Source organism: Homalodisca vitripennis, unplaced genomic scaffold (assembly GCF_021130785.1).
Source record: "Homalodisca vitripennis isolate AUS2020 unplaced genomic scaffold, UT_GWSS_2.1 ScUCBcl_3113;HRSCAF=8424, whole genome shotgun sequence".
NCBI classification, from domain to species: Eukaryota; Metazoa; Arthropoda; class Insecta; order Hemiptera; family Cicadellidae; genus Homalodisca; species Homalodisca vitripennis.
In genome coordinates, this window is record NW_025779270.1 from 47,049 (window position 1) to 72,040 (window position 24,992).

The window sequence follows — 24,992 nt, forward strand, 5'->3', positions numbered from 1 at the left end:
CGTTACTAATATAATTACTACAGGTTCTTATAACCACACTATATTAATTAATTACTTAATTAAATATTTTTAACAAAAGATTCAGTAAAAAAAAAAAAACAACTGATATACTGCTTAAATCTATTTTTGAAACTGGACAAGGGCAGTGACTTAAGATCACAGGGAAGGGCGTTATACAGTCCAGATCAGAAATAACCAAAATCCCTCCTCCCGAGCTCAAGGCGAACTCTAGAGAAGTGGAGTCTTTTGCTTTGATGGTTGCCATGCAAGGCGACCTTCTCCCGGAACAAGAGCCTCTCAAACAGGTACAACGGCTCCCCAAGTGTCAGTCTTGTGAACCATGCAGCATGTCAGTGTTCTGCACACAGCCTCCAAAGGCATCAGATTGGCTGCTATTTTCGTAGGCTGGGCAGCAATAGTAGAACACTGACAGAATGTGTCGGTAAATAATTTCATTAATATCTTGAAACCTTTTTTTATATTTTTACATTGGTAAATTAATATAGTTTAAATCTTTCTAACATTATATACTTTGTATGTTCGAACAATTCTATTGAACAGTGAAAAGAAATGATTAAAATTCAAGTGCCCTTTCTCGCCGATTGGTAAGACAGATAGGCTTTATTCAATGTTACGTTTTGCCCAATCAGGGCGACAACTATGCAGTTGTAAGGGTACGGCAAAACATATGTTTCAGTCTACTAACATAACCTGGCGGCCAAGTCTTGAACTTTTTTAACTGAACCGAAGACCTTAAAAAAAACATCACCACTGTACCTTGTAAACAGTTGCCTGACAACAAAGCTAAATAATGGCTTATTTTGTCGTTGTTCCAATATGCACAACAGTGTAATTTTCAACCATTTGATGTGAAATAAAAATAATAAACAGCATACAATTAGTGTTCATTAAATCCTAGTTAATACATTTTTATTTCATTACAATACTATGTTAATCCTAAAAACAAAAAAAGGTACAGGATTGGCAGTGTTATACACCTAAATAACTGGTCGACTGATTGGCCTGGCAAGGGATTTTACGATCACGTTTTGACCTCGTAAAATGATATGTCGGCCAGATCAGCCGACATTTTATGCATACATATACATGTAAACAAACTGTTGGAATAGTAATCATTAAGATCCCTTTTATGTATGAAATACAAATAGTATCAATATCATGAGCAATGAAGTTTGGCACCACAGGGTGAAAATTTCCAAATTGCTTTGGCACCTAACGTGTTAAGGAAAGTAAGTATACAATATCCCTAAGCCTTTCAAGTATGAAATTTATTGTATTTATTTCTTGAGGGAAATAGATGATTTTCCCTGCATTTAGTCCTAAAAAGAACCTTTGCGCCTCCCTTACTTATATTTGTGTCCTCATGATCTAAGAAATTTACAGAAGCCGATCAGATTTGAGGGTTCCTGTTCTCTGATGTCCTTGGGGTTGAGTAGATATGCCCCTAGACATTGTTTTCTAATTTTAGATATGGCAGGACAACAGCCATATGTGTTCCGCTGATTCTTCTGCTTCTCCACAGAGTCTCTATTTCCACATCAGTCTGACTAAAACCCACCTTCATAAGGTGTTTTCTAAGGAGGTCATGTCCTGTCTGTCAACATCCCAAATATCATTCTTAAAGCTTTCTTACTCTGATCTAGGAGAGATGCTCACTCTTTAGCATAAGGAGAGATAAACATGTTTTATTGTCTTAATCCTGAGGCCCTTTTCCAATTAAAGTATCTTATCCTCTTTTTCCAATCTTTTACAAGAGCTTTGCTGTAGGAAAAATCTATCTCTCAACCCGGCTTTGGCCCCACCATAAAGGATTCCACTCCCTTTTTGGCGAGGGTTTGCATTTATTTTACAATCATCTGTACTTGTTGCAATGATTGTATGTAAATAGATCATATGATTACTTGCCATAATGTAAATTAAAACACTGATCATGAGGTGCTCAGAATTATTAAATAAATAAAGCAGAAAATATTAATGCTCTGCACTTAGACTGTTTTTGGTTTCAGGTATTAAGTCATTTTATTAATACTTATGTGCAGTGCCTTGCAGGCTGAAACCTATCGAAAGCTGGAGATGAACTATCAGAAAACTCATAAATTTGAACAGTTATTCAGGAATGTTGAACTTTTTTGTGTAGAATTTTTAACATTGTGTTTATACAGTGATAGTGAGACATGTTGTTACCTGCTCCCTTAACAGCCGGCGTGTAAGGATACATTAATGACTTACACTATTAGAGGTAAGTTTCCTTGGTTGTTGTGTAGATGGCGGGAACTCAAGAACGAATAGAACTTCATGAGAAAGCCATAACAGAACAATTGGAAGGAGCTACGCTGGGATACTCGGAGTGGTGGCTTCGGACACTGGAATGGTCCTCGGATAGAGAGGAGCTTTTGGATAGAGTCAAGTCCGCCATACAGCTTACTGACGCACAGCAGAAGAACCAATACAACAATCTGGCCAACAAGTAGGTCCATAGCTGTTTTTGCCATTAGACTTTTTTAGTTGTGGGCTTTATTTTTTGCTAATACCCAAAAGGAGATTGGGTCTTCATTTTCTATTTTTTAGTACTACAACTTTTATTGTAATTCATTGTGAAACCAATTATTGTATACAGTTAAGTAGTATTATTAATATAGCCCAAGAGTAATGGAATTTAATTCATGTGAACTTCAGGACTTTTGACGAAATAAGAAAAATACCTCACACATAAATAAAAAACACTGTATTTCAAGTAAACCAAATATATAATTCATTGATGATCTTAGAGAGATTCAGTTGTAATTTTATTGAGTTTAGAAAACAATGACCTGCTGACAGTCAGTGGATAAGATTTTGTCAATTGACCACCAACAAAAATAGACTATTGATCCCTGTTAATTTCTCTTACAGAACTGATAATTTAAAGACTTAACTCAAGGATTTCATTGTTGGAAACATCCAGTATTCATTACTTCCTTATTAAAAATGTCATCCTAATCAATTCAACTACTATAAACCAATAACAATATTTTCAAAAATAATAAATTCCAATGTTGACTGGTAAATAATATTTCTTTGTTTAAAGTTTGTTATTGACGATGGAAGGTTTGAAAGGATAACAGGATTTCGGACATTTGTCATCGTTATATGTTTACAAAAGGTATAACAACGTTTTGAGGATTGAAATCTATCCTCTTAATCAGGTGGGGGAGGTATTAATACATACAAAATAAAGAGCAGAAAGAAGAAAAAAAAGGAAAGGTAAGTGTTCAAACATACCCAAAAGCTGCTTGGAGTCCAGTCTAGATGTTGTCACTGTGCAGGATGCAAGTCCTGAGCACAAGTCCACAATCACACATCACACTAGCACAGGCTACTAACAAGAATGTTGGTGTCAGCTCTTTCATCGGTGCCGCATAGTATCATCTGAACTTTTTAACCTTTCACCTTTTATAACCTATAACGATGGAAAATGTCCGAAATCCTGTATGTAAAGGCAAGCTGCTTCTGGCCCTAAGGCCGTTTTGGTTTTGGTGTGTATACACATTTTGTTAGTTGAGGTTTGTTTGGTTGGTATTAACTTTTAAGGTTTCCTAGTTCTTTTTTTAATACTGATACCCAAAGTGGTCTAACCTGAATCAAAGATTGACTTAGCAATATTGGTCTGCTAATTTTATCCATGAAGCCTCAATAAGTTATTGTTTGAAAAAATTCTCCTCAAGGGATATTATGCTGGTTGCCTTCAATCCATTTCTTGTGATGATTTTCAGACCACCAATATTGAGGAAATTAGACTTCTCCACTATTCCTTTTTACGTATTGTCTTTATGTTATTTAATTCTCACATTGAGTGGTCTTTTTGCCTCGCCTATGTATTCCCTATTACAAGAACATGTTATACTGCAAACACAGTTTTTTGAGTCCTGTTTGCTCCACCACCTGACAAAGAGTATAGATTCCAATCCTTGAAATCAAGAATCAAGAAATCTTTATTGTCTTTAAGCACTTGACAATGCAATGGACAACGTCACTTTTTATTATATCTAAAAGGCTACCTACTCCTATCACACCTTTAAAACCCCATAATACGTGTAATGATTAGACTGTAAGTCAAAGTAAATTTTATATGAACATGTGAATAACGCCACAATTTTAGTCATTAAAAAGAAAATAAAAGTAAAAATGGTATTAGCAGCATCTCGTTAAATATATATAACATATCTAAAACATTATATACACAATAAATTAAATAGTAAATAAAACAATAAATATATAACAATAAAACAATAAAAAGTAACAATAAATAGATAAAAATGCAACAAATTAAAATTAACAATGAAATAGATTTAACAACAATAAATAAATAACAAGAGATAACTATCAACAAAATCATAACTATTAAAAAATTAACGTACTAATATCACAGGTTAAGTAGTCATTTAAAGAATAAAATGTGTTATCAACAAGCCAATTACTCACAACATTTTTAAATCTATTAATAGACACATGCCATGCTTTTTCAGGAAGTTTATTAAAAAGTTTAATCTTCATATAAATAAAAGTGCCTTTGGTTTTCTCCAATCGAACATTCATCTGTTCAAGCATATATTTTTTTCTTGTACAGTAGGAGTGTATTTCTTGTCTACTAATAAAACTATCTAATTGTTCCTTGATACTAAGTAAAGTACAATAAATATACAGGGATGGAAGGGTCATAATTCTAAATTTTTTAAAAAGTGGGACACAAGAACCTCTATTGCCAACATTTGCAATAATTCTAATTACTTTCTTTTGCCAAATGAAAGCAGTTTTAGCACTAGTACTGTTTCCCCAAAGTGTTACACCATAGCTGAGCTGGGAATGGAAAAAGGCATAATATGCTGTGACCAACATTTCAGTACTGATATTATACTTTAGTTTCCTGATAAGGTATGTAACCCTAGCTAATTTTTTACAAAGAAAAACTTACATGTGCATCCCAATTTAATCGATTATCCATGTATATTCCTAATAGCTTAATAGGTTCTGTGTATTTACTATCAAGGACACAATTTCCATCAAGAGTAAAAATTAAATTTTCTGTTTTGCTATTATTTACTACCAAAAGGTTGGCTTTAAACCACTTAATAGCTTCAGTCATTGCCTGCTCCTGTTCTAAAATTAAAGTTTCCAGATGTTTATTGCTATTTAAAATAGTTGTATCATCTGCATATAGAACAGACCTACAAGGCATATTAAATGAAAAATCATTTATTGCTACTACAAAAAGAAAAGGACCGAGTACTGAGCCTTGTGGTACTCCTAGTAAAACATTTTGGAAACCAGATACATCTTTATTTTGTGAAACCATCTGGCTTCTATTTTGTAAATATGATGAAAATAAACGTAATTCATTATTTTTTATGCCATAAAAATGTAGCTTTTTTAAAAGCAGGTCATGAGGAATGCAATCAAAAGCCTTACTTAAGTCAATTAAGGTAGTAGATGTCATTATTTTGTTTTCAAAATTCAGAATAACCTGTTCTGTTACAGTTTCAACCGCTTTTACTGTGTTTAAACGTGGGAGAAAACCAAATTGGTCCGAACAAAAAAGATTATTTACAACAAAAAAGTTATACAATTGTTCTTTGATACAAAACTCAAATATTTTACTAAGAATAGGAACTAATGAGATTGGTCGATAGCTAGAGGGGTTAGTCCTATCTCCTTTTTTAAAAATTGGCACTACTTTTGTTATTTTTAAAGCTTGAGGAAATGTTCCTTGGTCTAGCATCTTATTAAATAAATAAGTAACTGGCTCTAATATTATGTCAATGATGTCTTTCATAATTGCATTGGAAAAACCATAATAATCCTCACTTTTTGAGGTACTCAATCTAGATGTACAATATAAAACATCATTTCTTTCAATATTTTTCCATTTAAAATCATTTTTTAATACACCCTTATTTCTTATGTAATTTTCTAAATATTCAAGAGCAAGGTTATTGTCATTCTGCTGGTCAGAAGTATTAATTATATTAGAAGGTGAAAGTGTAAAGAAGTTATTAAAAGTCCTAGAATCAATAAAAGTTTCATGATTTTTTTCTTCAACCTTTTTTTCTGTATTAATTATTTTCCAAGCAGCTTTACATTTATTTTTTGAATTGGTAATATATTTCTCATTAAATAATTTTTTCTGTCTTTTAATTTCAGATCTGTACAGATTTTTTGCTCTGGTGTACACATTTTTACATTGTAGTTCATGAACTGTACCCTTACTGTTTTTAAGCTTATCATACAATGCAACTACTATTTTCCTAATATTTTCCAATTCTTTTGTATACCATTTACTACTTAACCTATTAGTATTGTCACTATTGCCTAATTTAATCTCTTTAAAAGGACAGCACACATTAAAAGTGCTTGTCAAGACAAAGTTAAAATAATCAAATGCTGCATCTACATTAGTAAAACGTTGTAGCTGTGACCAGTCTACATGAGTCAAGTTTTCCCTAAAATTTTGAATAGCGTATGGCGTTAATGTTCTAATGGTTTTAATTGAAATCCCTTTTTTTATACCTGAGTTTGGAGCACCAATAGTGTGAAAATTTGCATAAACTGCTGCGTGATCTGATAAATGAGGTTCAATAACATTACAGGTTACAGTACCTTTTTTTACATTAGTAACTATATTATCAAGGCATGCCTCACCCCTGGTGCTTTCTAGATTTAAGCAATGCATGTTATGGGAACGCAATAAATTGAAAAAAGAATCTACCTCAACATTACTTTTTTTTATATTGATATTAAAATCACCTGATACGATCAACTTCACATTAGAATATTTTTTATTAATATAACCAAGTAACTCATCAAAATAACTTATGAAATCATTTATGGGAGAATTTGGTTTTCGATAAATTGTTATAATGATAGCATTCAAACTAACTAAAAATATACCTGAAACCTCAAAAACGAAATCTACACATAAATGTTCTAATTCAATAGTTTTATATATTATATCTCTTTTAACATATATACTACAACCCCCTCTTCTAAGGGGAGGCTTCCGGCAATAAACACTACCTACACAAAAACCTGCTGGCACATATAACAAAGACTCTTCTGGACAAAGCCAGTGTTCATTTATAGTTAAAACATGTATATTTAACTTATTTGACCATAGATTTAATTATTCTAATTTATTTCTTATGCATTGAATATTTAAGTGATAAACAATGAGGCATGAGTCCTTAGATTCTGGTGACCTTCTACTTGTGCACTGTAGTTTTTTCCAGTTGGTAGGCAGTTCCCTGTCACATCACATGTACCTGGAGGAGGAGGTTGCACATCTCGTAGGCCCAGCCTGTGGTCAGGGTCCTTCTTGGCAGTAATGGCTTTTGCTACTACTCCAGCTAACCACTTCTTTCCCCAAAAATTTAAGTGGAGACCTTGACGGGTGTGTAAAGCTCTCTCTCTGCTTTACTAGATTTCACTAGTGTAACATTGGAGTACTTGCCACTAAGCTCTTCGAGGCGCTTATTTGTCTTTGCAACTTCTTTGTTGACACAGGACCAACTAGCCAGGTCATAACGGTGTGGGAGGTCTACTAAAATGATGTTTGTATTTGTAGCTCTGTCCAAGGTTTCAGTTATTAAAGTCAATGCTTCATTTGCTTCATTTTTTGCCACATCATTTGTGCCGCATACCATCACCAAATAATCGTTTTTATTTAAATTTACATTTTCTATATTTTTATAATTTAAAATTTGTCTTGTACGCCCTCCAGGCCTCACAAAACCTACTGCTTCATGATCTTTATGTATTTTATTAAGGTGCCAGGCTAAATCTCGTCCATGACTATCAGCACAAATGAGCACCTTATTCATGTGTGTCTCATTGTGGCTTCCATCAATACTGAGATCACTAACATTTGAAGTCTCATCTTCATCAACTTGTAAAACCTCAAACTGGTTCCTTAATTCAATGGGATTTAGGTTCCCATTATACGTCTTAGGTATAGGTTTGGGTATATTTTTTTTACTTTTTATAACCATTGAAAAACTCTCCAGCTTTGTTTTTTCAGGGCTCCATAAACTTTTTTCCAGTCCAGTGTTATTATGGAAAGGTGTGGAATTCAAAGGAGATAGACTATGATGTACACCTGAATTTACTCTGAATTTACACCTGAATTTTTGCCTCGCCTATGTATTCCCTATTACAAGAACATGTTATACTGCAAACACAGTTTTTTGAGTCCTGTTTGCTCCACCACCTGACAAAGAGTATAGATTCCAACGTATAGAAACGTTCTATTATACCTTTTGTAACATATAACGATGGTAAATAACAATATTTATGGAAAGTACAAATTAATTATCACTTTTAACAGTTTAAAACACACATTGGTAAAAAATGTTCAATAACTGATTTGAAATGCTAAAGTCTTTTAAATGTAATAAAACATTTGCTAGATATTATCTTGAAGTTTGGTTAAGTTGAAGTCCGATTATTGCACCAGTAGAGTATTACAGTGCGTTGTTTTCTTGACAGGGATTTTGAAGTCTGATAAATGGAAACTGGGAATAAGGATGAAGAAAAAGTTAAAGGCAAAGACGGAAAAATGATAAATTAATTTTTATATTAGTTAGGTTCAGATTGTAGTTTTGTAAATGCAGAATAGGCAAAGCACTAGACTCTACAATAAGGCTATTTATAGTGAGGAAAACATTGAACATGGACACCAAATGGCCAAACCAGTTACTTGTGAGGACTAATGGTGCGAACCTTTTGTGATAAACTGGAAAGCGTAGTAACCAATGCTGATTTGATTATTAGGCTGAAGTCACTGTATGTAGTAAGAGTGGAGGTTGCTAAGTGGTTGGCAGAGCTGGACAAAACGAGAGAAGAGGTGCGCAAGTGGGTCCAACTGCTGAGGGGTTCCGACAAGGATGTAATGGCAGCTGAAGCGCTGGTGTGTCACTTGCCGCAGGGTGCTCCTGCCAGAGGCAAAACGAGGTTAGTAGAGTTGTGTTATAGTCAGTAGCATTGATTCAAGGTGGAGTTACAGTGAAAGAGATATGTACAATCATTGATAGACTTACAAAATAATACAAGGGTTATTCAGAAAGTAAGGAACGTTTCCACCTGATGCTGTCAGGCGTGCGCCTATCGCGTATATATTGGTGTGCTCGTGCTCGACACCTCAGTCAGCATCCAGCCGTGACAACGAGAACATCTCTGCACTGGCCGTTTTTTTATATTCAAATTTGAAATGTGTGCTGCAATCGAAAATCCCACCAGTTGTGAGGTGCAGTCTGTGATTCGTTTTCTGTTGACAAAAAACCAATAAAAATTCATCGGGAACTGTGTGAACTGTACAGGAACAACGTAATGAGTTAAAATTCTCTCAGGAAGTGGTACATTCAAATTAAATATGTGAAAACATTAATGATCAAGAGAACTGTGGACATCCGAGCATTGTGACTGACAATCTGTTCGTCAAAGTTGACAAAAAGATTCGTGAAAACCGTCATTTCACAATAACTAAGCTTCCTCTATGTTTCCCACAAGTTTACTATAATCTTGATCTTGCTCCAAGTGACTTTTACTTGTTCCCGAAAATGAAGACCTCGCAAGCAAGACAGCGTTTTGACAACGATGAGGAGCTCCAGGTCCGCGTCACTGAGTGGTTGAGATCACAGGTGGCAGAATTCTATGACACAAGAATTTCAAAGCTTCTCCACAGCTATGATAAGTGCCTGAATTTGTATTGTGATTATGTATAAAAATACTATTTTAGTCCCTCTCTCACATGTATATAATAAAATGTTCTTCTTATACTTGGTTTTTAACATTTCAAAATGTACCTTACATTCTGAGTAGCCCTCGTATAATGGTTTTGAATATTATAAAAAGTTGGAAAACAAACCCTCAGTAGGTTTTAAATCAAGTAAATTGCATCATCCATAACTTTGCCTATTCGCTTTGTCTTTTCTCATAAAACACAAGTTGAGTTATCATTTACAGTGAATAAGATTATCAAGAATTTTGTGACAAGGAACATATAGGAAAGATTGCCTAATTAATTGACTCAGACCTTACAAAGCAGTCACACATGTTATAATTCGGTCTGAGATTTGCGAAAGCATATTTATTGCACACTATTTGAAATTTTTAATGTCAGAAATATGTTTTTATATAAATATTTAGTGTAAAAAATTGGTTTAAAACCATTTAAACAATCACTATTTATTTAGTATAATCTCTTGTTTAGAATCAAAACACAGTAAATATAAATTTAATATATTCTGATGCATTGTGATGTGTTGGGCAGATGTCAGCTGTGTAAGGCGGAGAACGCGTTGAAAAGCTACGAGGCTTTACTTTTTGAGGAGAAGAGCAAAGAAAAGCGGAAGAACAAGAAAAGAAATTTGCCTGGCAGCAGTGACTGGACAGATGACAAGGACATGGACAACAAGGAGGTGGCTGACTTGGTGGGAGTCAATGTTAATACCTTCGAGACCTCCAGAAAGGGAGGTTTCAAGGCGTCACCCTTTGAGAAAATACTTAAAGGTATTTCATTCCCTTCGTTTGATTTCTACTGGTGTTTGTTAAGTAGTAATTCCATTTAGATTTGGGTAGCGTTTTGCTATCTGCACTTTTTAAAATTGGAGGTAAGCGAACTCTAAGTATTAAGTATTAATTGCAAACAGTCCATAAGTTTTAGGATTTATACAGGATATTTCAGAGTTGCGTACATTATAAGAAGAATTCTCTAATCTCATGGAATACGGATTCATACTGTAAAATTATCTTTCTTGTTGTTATAATCTGAATTAAAATATGATAAAACAAACATTCTTTGATCAGAACAATCCTTTTAGTCTTACTTAATATCAAACATTCTGTTCTGATTTTACTTCATGCAGATAAACCTAGAAGATTAAGATTCCTAGTTTTAAGGAATTTTAATTAGTTGTAAATGTTGAATTTTAAACTGGTTTTAAGGAATTTTAATTAGTTATAAGAAATGTGACAATTGATGTGGCCTAACTCATACCAGCTCTGACATTGTTAATACTTTTAAGTGGGACAACAATAAAGATTCTTGATTCTTGATTTCTTGATTTCTTGAACCTTTTTTTCCAATAAAATCTTTTAGAAGACTGGGATAACTACTTAAAAGTACACTAAAACATACCACCAGTATGTCAGAGAGTGTGTTACTGCGATGACATACTAGTTTTTTTTTTAATTTCTACTTAATAATTAATTTAAATTACTGCATGCATTTGTATGAGTTTTCATGAACATGGCATATTTTGACGAACAAGTTTGAATAAAATTTAATAATTGATATTGCAACTTAAAATTTGTATTAATTACTCTGGGTCAATGGTGAGCAACAAAATTTGAGAACATTTACACCATATACCAATAACTTAAGTCTCTAGATATCAATCTTAATCAATTAAGAAGTTTTGTGTAAAACGAAACCGTTAATGTTTACAGCATTGGCTGCCTACGGGAGGCAGAGACAGGTGCCACCCCAGTGGACCAAGGAGGCCGGCCAACACCTGGCCATCCTAGAGAGGGTAAAGAAGGAGTTCCTTGACCTGAACCTGATGTGGCGACAGATTTTTGACTTGGTGGACGCCAAGGACGAGTTGAACATGTGCAAGATGCGGCTACGACTGCCTTGTCCTGGTGAGGAGGAAGAGGAGGCGGAAAAAAAGAAAAAGAAGATGGGTGAGAACCATCACATCATAGCTTTGTACAGGGTGAGTCTTAGCAAATGCAGGTGGAACATTTTTAGCCGAATTTAGATAGATTGTAGATTATCGATATCATTCCGAAAATTTCATTAGGTCAAGTTGGATAACAAGCCAAGCTTAGCTTTTTCACAAAAATCTTGAACTCCTTTTCAAGTTGGATTGAATATTCAAAGATTTTTGTCAGTCACACTGTTCAGAAACTTTTGTTTGGTCTAAGAAAGAGCATAGAATATAATTATCCAAATATTGGAATCCATGTTAATAGGTAATACATTAAGATATTAATCCTTTTAAGACCCACTTATTAATGCCACAGTTGTAATCCTAGAAGACTAGTCATTAGTTCTGTATATTTTTTTACGATTTTTTAAAATTTTTTAATAAGTAAGATTCCTCCCCAAAGTTAGAGAAATAATCACAAATAATATTCCTGATGTTGAAATAATTGAAAACTGATTGTAATATAATGCAATAGTAGTTCAACAACTGGAGTATCTAGCAGGCTTTGTTATCTAAGTTCCAACCTCCTAGGAGTTACGCGAAAGAAACTGAAATAGTGCTACCCACTAGGGGTGGATCTTGCATAGTGAAACCCCCCTCTACTTTACTCCCTCAGTGGCCATGGATGGTGCTGCATCCATCGGGAGAGAGATTCAAGATTTGAGATAAGAGTTTTTTTAATATTTCTGGCAAGTTTATAATGTAATAATAAAACAAAGCATTTCCTGCAATTTAGGATATATTTAATATAAGATAGTAATGAGAAAATCCTCAATTTTCGAATCTCAAAACCTATTCTAAACCTTAAAAAATCAATTCCCAAACCTAATAGATGTTTTAGCCTGAGGTGTCAAATTAAATTATCACCAATCCAATTTTTGATATTCTTAAACCTTTAAAGACTGCCCAATAACACAAAAATAATCCAAGAATACTCTGTTTTAAAGAGATTTGCAAAGGCTCAGGAAAATAGCAAGAATTGAGTCACACCTCCTTCTTTATGCTTTAATTTGATAGATTATAATATGGGCTTCCAGAATATACGTCTTTAATCTGCAAAAAAATAACATATATTTATGTAACTTATCGAACATGTTTTAAACTTATAATGCTATAAAAATGTCAAATCATCCTATAATAGTTGTGATAAAAATGTATTAAGAAATAAACACACATGTATTTTATTGAGGAAATGTGTTTAACCTTTCCAGCGTTATTGACGCGGATCCACGGAGGGCCACTACAAGCTCAAAACGTTATTGCCGTGGATCCACGTTTTTGCATTCTTTATTTTCTTACTGCTATGTTAGTTGAATATTTTGCTGCTAGATGGTTCTAGTAGTCATGGGACATACCGACGGCTTGCCCTGCCTTGAATTCTGTTACAATGGGAGTGGCAGTTGCTTCTAATTGGCCAAACACTGTCTAGCGGGCGTGGCCCCGCGCCTTTCACAAAGTCATTGACGGGAGCTCCCGTCAATAGGGTGGCTCGAAAAAACCTTTTTTGGAGTAATCAAATTCTAATAGCGCAAAAAACTTGCGCATAGACGTCATTATTAAGGAAAAAATATAAAATAAAATCATTTTCAAAATTTGAAATCGCTCAGAGGACTTAAAGTTACGAAAAAAATAAAAATTTTGGCAATTTTCGAAATCGCAAAAAAATCTAATTTTTAATTTTGTTTTGTTTTAATAGTTAAAAAGGGTCTTATAGAATAGCCTCAATGAATATAAATACAATTTAGACTAATTCCCTTTAAACTGAAATCGCGCAAAATGCCTATAGATGCAGGGGTTTTCGTAAAAAATCGATCTTCCATGATTATGATAATTTTTGTGATTTTCAATATTTAACGTGTGTTTACATAACATATTATATTTAGGTTTGTATTAAGACTCTTGCAAGTGATAATCAAATAAATTTATTAGCCAATCACATCATATTACATCATTATTATACATTATGCATGTTATTGTGATAGGCAAAAGGTTATTAGATGTAAACTCCTTTGAATTTTGACTTGAAATCAAATGTGGGCATCAGCTGTCTTGATTTTAAGGTAGCTCTAATATATCCATCTCGATTTTCTTGCCCACACACTTTTTCTGCTGATTCTGTAACCAGTTTTACACACCTCTCAACTGCCTGGGTGTGGCATGGGAACTTGAGGTAGTTAAACTCCGGTAAGGCCTTTTCTTTCAATAAAGAAGCAATATGTTCAGTTGACATCTTAGACAGAAGTGGCGGTGGTGTTAACTTACAGGTAGACCAATCAATTAGTTCGGTATAATTGTTTGCACTAAAATTGATTGAAGGTATGATGAAGTCTCTAACGAATCCTTCGGCTAATGGCTCATTTCTGGATTTTAGGATCCTCCTGTATCCGAGTTCTCTAATGTTTGGGTTCTTATCCATTATCATAGCCAACATGATATTTTCAGGGTGACAGAAGAATGCGTTCCTTTGAATCACTGGATCAATGATATTCTTGATACTTTCTGGCAGATATCTGGTTGATTTGACTACCTTCAAAATATGCTTCGGTCCATCTTTCACAGTCCAGTTTTTTTTTATATCAAACCACACAGGCGCATATGTCTTTACTATGTAATTTGCAAGAGTCTGTAACTCAATTGTTGGACTAGTTTGGGAGACATACAATCTTAAAACCCGGTTAGCACAGGTAAGCCAACGAGAGTGACTGATGGGTCCAGGATCCTTAGCAGCCAAGTCTGGATTACAGATTCCTGTGTTGAATGCTCTTACAATGTCTAAGAGGTACTGCTGATCTTTACTCAGATTGGATTTAGTAATATCAATTACTTCTAATTGTATCGGCTCAAAATCTACAACAGGAAGTTTCTCACAGCCAGGGAGTTGTTTTCCGATTGGACCACTGAATGAAGCTGGCCCTGTTGTAGTTCCATCCAAGTGTTCAAATAAATGCCTATATGGCAACTCATTAAAATGTAGCAAACATATAAACCATTGCAACGAACGGCGACACTTAAGTTCTATTTTGTGTATAACACCATTTCTCCATCCAGTGTTTGTGGCTGTTCCATCACATCCGACGGCCTCCACTGCACTCATATCAAATCCCTTACTTTCTAAGTGTTCCCAAATACTGTCTGCAATTCCATTCCCGGTCCCGTTTTTTGGTGTTACATGGCCAATGTATTTACCACCAGGCTCACTTATCACACTGACATGTTCCTCTTTTATAGTCCTCCGGTACATTTTCGATCCAATCTTCTCCTGAGTTATAGTTTTGTCTTTTCTTCCGTCAAAATAGATTGCGTTTACTTCTTTCATCTGGTTGTCTTCTTCCGTAATTACTTTTCGAATCTTTTCTTTCTCTCTTCTTATTTTATTTCTGTCTATTACTTTTGCTATGTTTTCATCACATATTATTCCCAAATCGTGCAAGACACCAGTAGCTATTGCTGCGGTGGCTCTGTCCGACACCCCGAACCTGTCACTCATCAAGGATGTTGTTGTCAACGTTGAACGCATTTGTGTAGACGAAGAAGGCAACAAAACCCCTACATCACACTCAACATCTGGTAAATTGTTCTTAATTTTCTTTTTTTCATTACTGCAACCACTTATAGCACCTTTGCTTGTACTGGGAGTACTAGGCTCAAAAGTAGTTTGCGATTCTTGAGACAACAATTGTGCTCTTCTCTCTTTCTTAATTTAGTTGTTTCTTGTACATCTAAACTACCAATAGCCATAATTCTGGTTGTTCTTTGATCATACATAAATTTCAACTCAATGTCTGGAATTCTTCTAGTTTTATCACATTTACAGGCTACACTCAAAGGACAGTTGTCCTTACAGATGACAGTACCACATGTGCAATTCAAAGTTATTTTGCATTTACACGCAGCAATATCAAAAAGTTTGATTTTTGCATTCTGTATGAAAGCCTCAATTTTTTTCTTGTAAAAATCTTTTTCACAGTCTCGGTTATAAGATTTTTTTAATGCAATATAAGAGTTGTAATATGATTGGATCAATTGGACCACACGAGTGTGTGTGACTGTTTGAATTGTGGCCTTGTTGTAAATTCCAACTACTTGAGTAGCTACACAATCGGCAATTGCTAAAAATCCTAATTCTTTCTTATTATTAGGGCTAAATAACAAAGAACGTTTATACTTCTCATCCAAGCAACAGAGCAGGATGTCCTCATATGTTGGCAGCGACAATCCACTTAGTTCTTTGGGCACACCGATGATAGGGCACGCAATAGTCTGTCTTGTGACACGGGGAGCGTTTGGACATGCCATTTCAAAATTACAACATATAAAAACACTTTATCACAATGTTCATCACATCACTGTTTGATTGCACTAACAACGTAAGCACTAGCAGTAACGCGGATGATTTGCAACTGACCGCCCGCGTGTCCTGTAGCCTGGGCGAGTCTATCCGTCCAAGCGGAAGGGGAGTATGTTTTGAGGAGAGCTAACTAGTACCTTACTTTCGGCCTTTTGCGTGAATACAGTTTAGGATTATCTGTTCGGAAAGTATGTTTTCCGTGTTGGGAGAACAATTTTGAATGGTTTTCAGTCTATTAAAATATTAACTTACTAATTTTTAGATTGAGGCATATATTTAAAAATCGTTAAAAATCATGACAGATCGTTTTTTTACAAAAACGCCTCAACTTCAGGCCTTTTGCGCGGTTTCAGTTTAAAAGGAATGAGTCTAAATTTTATTTATATTTATTAAGGCCACTCTTTAAACCCTTTTTTAACTATTAGACCCCAAAAAAATTAAAATTTGAATTTTTGCGTGTTTTCGAAAATTGCCAAAATTTTTATTTTTTTCGTAACTTTAAGCCCTCTGCGCGATTTCAAATTTTGAAAATGATTTTATTTTATATTTTTTCCTTAATAATGACGTCTATGCGCAAGTTTTTTGCGCTATTAGAATTTGATTACTCCAAAAAAAGGTTTTTTCGAGCCACCCTACCCGTCAAGGCATCTAGTCAGTTAGTTAGTGAGAAGCGCCGGAACACGCATTTGTATTTCGGTTATCGCTAATTTTCTGTTGTGGCCTATTCTTTTTAAAGTAAATTATTCATATTATATACAGCAGTTTCCAGTATTTATTTAGTGTTTTTTACCATTATTCTTGTGAATGGCGAATCCAGACGATTCGGAATTTGAAGATTTGGTAATTCTAAGCAATTACTTGGTCAAACCCACACTTTTTCATATTTTACTACGGTCATAAGGATGTTATCAGAAAGCAAGAAAATAATTCAAGCCCCGCAAGGCTGTCCTACAGGTTGCCGAGCGATAAGAAGGTTCAAAGTCCACGCGATAACAGTGGCTTGCGGGAGCCGCGCGGAATGTCAGTTGTGACAGCCCGCCACCAAATAAACACTCTTTGTCTACTTTTGTATTTTTATAATTTTATTGGTTTGTAATATAGTATATGTTTATCTATAAAACTGTGTTTCAATCCCATATTTACTGAATAAATGATAAAAATATTAGTGACAACTACACTGCTATTCTACGATATTCTCAAAAGTTAAAAATTAGCCTAGGAAATCCAAAAAGGGCTAAACAAATTTTATTTACCGTTAAATAACTCTATTTTAACATACAGAAACGAAAATAAATTTAACTTTACACATTGGAAACTTAAAAAAAATTGTAACTTTATCAAAGATCAGGTCTAATTTGTCATGACGCTTAAAGGGTTAAAGTACACAAATTGTGAAGTAAATCAAATCAACAACCATTTATTAGTTTTCTGTTGAGCAACTGACATACGCACTGATGCCAATATAAACATTCAAGATAAGAACTGCAACCAAAATATTTACAAGAGTAAGATAATACACAATAAGATAATACTGTCCGCTGATACACAAAGTAATAACAATGGTGCGGGTACATAGATACAGAACTGTAAGCAAAATATTGTTTACAAAACTATGATGGTTTGTTGATTGTATTATCTCTATACGTTTTTACTAACAAAAATTACAACACGTTTTTGGAATCAGAAATTTGCTTTTGCTCTGCAAGAAACTAACTGATGGAAGTTTTTTATGCTAGTTGACTGAGGTGGTAAAAATACCAGCAAACCATCAGAAGCAGATTAAGTTTTAAAGGTCAAAATAAAATTACAAAAGCTAACCGTTCAAAGTTTTACAAGACATCTTTTACAGTTGAGCCACACAGTAAAGGTTAAAAAAATAAATATAAATATCAAAGGGGCCAAAAATCAAAACAAATTCATAAACTTTCCAAGTCACCTCAGGATAACTACATAACAACATATAATTAAAAGCGTATGGTCTGGACCATCGCTAACACTTATTATTAAATGAATAAATAATTACACAAAAATAACAACCCAATGTTTGACTTGGTTGGGAACACAGATTGAGGTTTCTTTGAACCTCATGTACAGACATTGATGAGATACAAAAGAATGGACCAGAATTAACACCCAAACTGATTGCCAGTTGGGAAGATTGTAATTAAAAATTTCAAAAACTAAGGTTCCTTCCTTCTCACATAAAACTACCGCAGCAGGCAGTTGGTGGGCTTCAGGAAATCCCCACATTACAAGATTTTGAAAATTTTTGTATTTACTTTTGTGATGTGTCTGATGAAGATAGCCTTGCTATCGAAAGGCCTCACAAAAATAAAAGTATTAAATATTGGTTTTTTGTGTTTAAATGTAATAAGTTAAATTTTGTTCAATGTTTTATTTTGTTCCTCAAGGATTACCTAAAAAATGTATTTACATAAAAAAATTAAACAATTAACCCTTCAATGTGGGGATTTCCTGAAGCCCACCAACTGCCTGCTGCGGTAGTTTTATGTGCTAATGATCATAGATTGCTATATTTTAGTTATAATTACATTATGTACCTCTTGTAAATATTGTAAAAGATTTTATTTTATTAATTTATCTTACATCTAATAAAAACAGTTGTTTAGGTTACAATATTAATTAATATTGAATATTATTCATATCAAGATGAAAAATTAGCAGTCAAAAATTTGATTTGCTGTGATAGTTCTTGAAGCAGGTTCCCACACACATTGCAGCCTGGCAATCAGGGCACCAAAATCTTGTTTCTTTCCTTTTTCCTTGTTTGGATCATACCACACAAACTCTGTATGGCTTGGATTTCTTTTCTGTAGGTGGTATATTTTCGATGAAATGCCTCAACTAGGCGTTTTGGTTTAGGCTCAATGGAAGGGCGCCCATAGACTGGCCTCTTGACTTCTGAGCCATACTTTTCAATAAGACCCTTGATTAGTTCTAGTCTTACAGATATGTTTAGGTTATATATTTAGGAAATATTTAGAAAAAATTTAGGTCCTGGTTGCCCAGTAAAAACTTCTCTTTCAGGAATGTAACCCTCCATGGTTTCCCAAATCATTGAGGGACCTATTTTTGATTTTTTAGGCCTAGGAGGCAAGATTTCATTTTCTGGTGTACTTTCCCCAACCAGCAACATTTGATCATCATTTAAATTATCTTCAATACAATCTAACTGTGTATAATCCAAATCTTCCACACCAAGGCTAAAGTCTATCTCACTGCCACAGTCTGACAGTTGGTCATTTAGCCAGTCGGCTATTTGGTCACTGCCATTTGACATTGTGATATCTTTACATTTTATAAACAATAAATAAATGTCTAAAAGTTAGAAATTATAAAAACACTTACCCAAAATTGTTCAAATTATCCATAAAAACAATTAACTCACAGATAGGCCTAGGCCTACATCACTCACAAACACACATTCACTAAATTACTACCATTATTATTTGCACTTACTGAAGAATGTAATAGTATTATTTAGGCTCAAAATAATAACCAATACGTCTAGTACCAACTATAAACTTAATATAAAACATTAATATTATACAAGATCTAATAAAACACAGTGTAAACACAAGCCGGTCAGCAATAAACAACAGACACGATGTATTGGAATATCGCAAGACAGCTGACTGAGTTATCTGTTTGGTAAAGGTTTAGAACAGCTGAATAAAAAAAAATATTCTGTGAATACGAAAATCAAGAATGGAATGTCCTCTTTCTAACAATATAAAACATCGCTTGGAGTAGTTCAAACTGTCGCTTAGGCATACGGTCTGCACGAAAACGTGGCGTTCACGTGAAACCACCGCAACGGGCTTCGTTAGTCAGCTGTGAATGTCACGTGGAACCACGTTGAAGGGTTAAGCACCCACGGGGTACACCATAGTCTGAGGTATTTCTTTAAGCACAGGATCATATTAAACAAACCGTTAAAGACACCAAGGCAGGCAAACAATAAAAAGGCAAAGAGAAAATGCATAGTAATGTGTTCCCCATTGGGTGTACGGCGCACTTTATGAAACACCGGTGTGTAGGTATACAATGGTAATTGTAAAAGATCATACAGGTATTAAAATTTTACAGCAATGAAAATATTGTTAAACATACAAATCAACATCTTTTAGAAGTTACTCGCCCATAGAAGAGAATGAGTTCTACGAAAAAAGAAATAAACTCAGTTTGAGAAATGTGGTTGCTAGGGAATTCGAAAAGGACAATCTCTCACAGAGTACAGCATAACCGATACAACTGAAAATCAAAATAATACAGGATTAAATTACAATGAGATAATGTATATAAAATGAACCATAAAAATACAATTACCATAAAGCTAGAATAAATAAATACACCATGCAGACTTACCAGAATTGTAGGAAAAAACTTAGGAAGATTCCAGCGATAGCCAAGAAGCCATCTTTGGATGTTGGCCAGCCTAGTCACTATCACCTTAACTCAGGGTTGCCAACTTGACTTAGGCAAAATTGGAACAGAGGTCTGGGGGTGTTGCACAAAAACAGTGGTGCGCATATCCGTGGGCTTACCTCAGGGAAAAAAATGTGAAATTGAATGCCTCAAAATGATTATGTTATTCCTGCACTTAAAAACCAAAGGAAATTTGTAAAGGTTTTTCATACAAACCTCTTATTATTTGCGTTATCTCATTTTATTAATTTTTTTATCAAAAGTAAGACGTATAAAGCTTGACGTATATGGTTGAATAAGATTATCAAACTAAACAATATTAAATGAGAGCTTTACTTTTCCAAACCATATGTAGGAAGTTAATCAACAGTAGATTTTTGTTTTTTTGTTTAATTACTTTACATTGTAATGTCAGATTTTTATGAACATTTAACTGAACTTCTTTACCTATAATCAATGTAAATTACCATCATAACTCCCTATGCAGGTTGAACCAGAACTGTTGAAGCTGAGTGGGGAGAAGGTCCAGTTTGAGGCTCTGCTCAAGAAGAAGATAGGGACTCTATGTTACTTGGAGAATCTGCAGAAGGAGGGGGCCCCAGCAGCGATCTGTCCTATCTGCCGGAACGATCTCACAGCAAAGGTAATCAGACTCCTTTCAAGGGATTTAACCCTTTGGGTACCAGCTGGGCCGCCAAATTTAAATTTTCTTTTTGAGGAATACCAGTGACATCTACTGTGGATCCATTTTATGGGCGGCTGTGCATCTTTTTACACTGTTGCTTATACATTTTTGGTTAAAATTCATGACGTTTCAAAATTTTATTAGAAGAAATTCTCTAGCACCACAAATAATATTACATGAAAAAATAAATACGACAAAAAATTATAATACATAAGTACGTAACTCAAAAAAAGTTTTTTTCCATTTTGTCTTAGAAAACACATTGCCACATTGCGGTAAACATCTGTTAGCCCAAACAACTTACAACTTACAACAAACAGGTCCGCATCATGTCATGTCAGGTCATGTTGATGTTTGCTGGCTCTAAGCAGTTTTTCTTATCAAGCTGTGAATATTGTTTAATATTCTATTATTAATATTATCATTTCTCAGTTTATTTCCATTTATTGCATTTTTGTTATAATAGCGATTCCTGGTAAATATTGAATTATTGGAAATTCAACTGTTCTTACCAATATTTAGACCTAAATAACTTTTGGCAACGCAACCAAGGATAATATATTTGGTTGTTGATTTCATTTTGTAAGTAAAGGTATCACCGCTCAAAAATTTTTGTTATGTTTCTTCTTACGATCAATTTTGTCTAAAAATTATGTAAATCACAATAAAAACCTAGTCAACAAAAAAAAACATAATATTGTATCAGTTTCAATACTATTATGTTTATTGGTACAAAAGATGTGGTCCTTTCCATGAATACAAATATACTTATAATAAAAATGTTTATGTTCTAAACATAATCTTTTCTGTAGGAATGAAGCAAAAAAAACTGTAATTTTTTTATATTAAAGTAATAATTTTCATAAAGGAAAGGTAAATTTGCAGTTTTGCCCCATGAGGCAGAGGCCTAGTTGAAATAAATGAAAAACGTCATTTGGTTGGTGTGTTACAGTGGTCCGTGCTGCAATGCGGCCACAGCATCTGTTTAGAGTGCCTGTCACTGATTCTGAAGCCACAATCGGTGAGCTTGCTGTGTCCCCAGTGTCGCCAACCTTGCAATATACAGGAGGTGTCATACGTGGAGAACCGGCCAGAGAGCAGCAAACCGCAGGAAGTAAAAGGCTCCTACTCTACTAAAGTTGATGCTGTCGTCAGCCAAACACTGCGGCTCATCAGCCAACAGCGTGACGTGAAGATACTTGTGTTCTCTGCGGTAAGTACCTTGTGTATGATAGAATTGCGCCTGATTCAGGTTGGCCACCTGACCGGAAAAACCAGGTAACAGGGAATGAATGAGCTAGGAACCTCAATTTAGAATAAGAAAAAACCTGATTGCATTATCATGGTAATCTGTGTTAAATATTATAGTTGCTTATAGTTTTTTGTAAAACTAGACTGAGGAATTGCGATATTTTTATCAAAAAATAATAAAAGGCAGCCGCTCTGTAAATTTTTGACAACCCAATAAGCCAAAAGTCCAACTGATTTTTTGAAGTTCTTTAAACTTAAGTTGATATGTTTGCTATTTAACTCGGGTAAGTTTTCACTGTGATTTTCGTCTATTACTATTACTACTATTATAGGTACAGTAAACTTCCGTTAATCCGGTACGGTCAGGGCTTAAGACATGCCGAATTATCAAATATGCTGGATTATTGGATATATATCCGAGAAATAATGTAGACATAATGGGCCATGTGAATAAAAACTAGTATAAACAAATACTAGGGATTTCTTAAGTAAATGCTACGTTTTGTGTGAATAAACACACTAGCACTTGCTAGGGGTAGTAAGTTCTAGAGTTTTCCCGGACGAGTAGTAAATGCTTAAAAAATGGTGTGAATAAAACTTTTGAAGTAGATTGTTCTGTAGCATATGCTTCAATATTTTCAAGCCTGGTCTGGGGCATGCTAGACTTTTTCCTAGCATTTACTACCTGTCTGCTCAGTCCACAGTTTGTTGTTGATCATGGCTGAGTTTATGCCTATTCGTCAACGTAAAATTTATTCTGTTCGCTCTGAAATAAACGAACGTAATTGTAAAGAACTGTTAAGGTTTAACAGTGAGAGTGTTGATTTCCTTGCGGCACAGTTTCTTGAAGAAAGTGATATTCGTGGCGGTGGTATTTGCAGAAGACAGCAAATGGAAATATTTCTGAGGTTTGTGGGTGATCCTGGCTTTCAGTCTGGTGTAGCTCAAGATGTGGGTGTACATCGTACTACTGCCAACAAGACTATAAGGTACGTGATGAGTAGAGTAGTTGAACAATCACACAATTGGATACGGTTTCCAACTACAGCTGAAGATATGACCGAGGCTAAAGTTTTGTGGCAGAGACATTTTCGTTTGCCGTCTGTAATTGGTGCCCTTGATTGTACTCAAATTGAGATACAAAAGCCTGGGCTGCACGGTGATGAGTATATTTGTAGAAAAGGATATCCTAGTATAAATGTCCAGGCAACATGCAATGCATTGGAACAGTTTACAAGTATTAGTGCAGAGTGGCCCGGCAGTGTTCACGACGGCAGAGTGTGGAGGAATAGTCATGTCAGAGACATTGTGTCACAGTATGATGGAGCAGTTTGTCTTTTAGGAGATTCAGGATACGGTTTATCGCCGTGGTTGATTACACCGTTCAAGCCTCCACGAACGCATAAAAAACGAGAGTTCAATCTAATCCATGCTAGAGAAAGGGTTATAATAGAAAGATGTTTTGGCCAGTTAAAAAGGAGATTCCCAATCCTGGGAAACTGTGTTAGAGTTGCATTAAACAACGTTCCACAAGTGGTAGTCAGTTGCGCTGTGCTACACAACATTGCCAAGCATCTAAAGGATGACTTTGAGTATGGGGATCTTGATAGCGTCCCAAATGAAGATGACCAACCTGGGGTGGATCGTTATGAAAATCCCGACACAACATTAAGAGGCAAAGACAAGCGTGCCAATATGTTGGCGTATTTGAATATTCAGTGAGGAAATTGTTTTTTTGTTAAATTGAACTTAGTAACGTTTTCATGTTTTTCTCACGCAAGCACCTACTTGCACACAATTTTGTATATATATATATTTTTTTTTGGGTATGGGTTTTGTTTATTTACTGAATAAAATCATCTTATTTTATATACTAGTTTTTATTCACACATTACTGATTTATTTCAAATTACAAGTTTGATTACAATGGTAAGAATTATAATCCTAAGAATTACAATCCAAAGGAAAATACAACTTATGCAGCTTACAATGTGAATAGAGTATGGCAATCATCAACAGTTACATCAGTTTGAGTAGACTTTTCAATGGTTTGCTTCTTCATGGTTTCCAACAATATAGTTTCCTTCTCCAGTTTGATCTTATTCAGTTTGTATTGTTGCAACAAAACAATCCTTTGCAACTGCGGTGTGGACAGGTCTTTAGTTTCATCTGCTTCATGATTCGACACCATTTTTTCACTTTTTCTGATCTTTTTTTTGTGGTGGTCGGCATCAGATTTAGTTTTCATCGGCTTCTTTGTTTCTTGGCTCTTCGGTTCTTCATTTTTATTTGGTTTCCCTTCAGTTTCTGTATTCGGCAAACTTTCTTGGATGTCGTCACTGGTTGGTTGCTGAACTGGGGGCCCGGCACTTGTGCCAACTGAAACATTACCCGGGATTTTATGGAATACTGGGTTATCATCTTCTATCAACTCCAAGAATGTTTTCTCCCACGGTTGTAGTTTTATTTTCCTGTTTCCCGTTACTTTTACGTCAGT

The 24,992-nt window shown here is 34.7% G+C and overlaps 1 protein-coding gene across 1 annotated transcript in view; it reads left to right on the forward strand.

Annotated features, from left to right (window-relative positions):
* Positions 1-24,992, forward strand: part of LOC124372416 (E3 ubiquitin-protein ligase SHPRH-like) — a 58,526-nt gene that overhangs the window by 29,447 nt on the left and 4,087 nt on the right. Inside the window, exons 10-15 of the mRNA XM_046830815.1 lie at positions 2,286-2,488; positions 8,824-9,003; positions 10,322-10,560; positions 11,500-11,768; positions 21,047-21,202; positions 22,197-22,457. Of these exons, the coding sequence (XP_046686771.1) occupies positions 2,286-2,488; positions 8,824-9,003; positions 10,322-10,560; positions 11,500-11,768; positions 21,047-21,202; positions 22,197-22,457 (1,308 nt within the window). The remainder of the gene's footprint in view (positions 1-2,285; positions 2,489-8,823; positions 9,004-10,321; positions 10,561-11,499; positions 11,769-21,046; positions 21,203-22,196; positions 22,458-24,992) is intronic.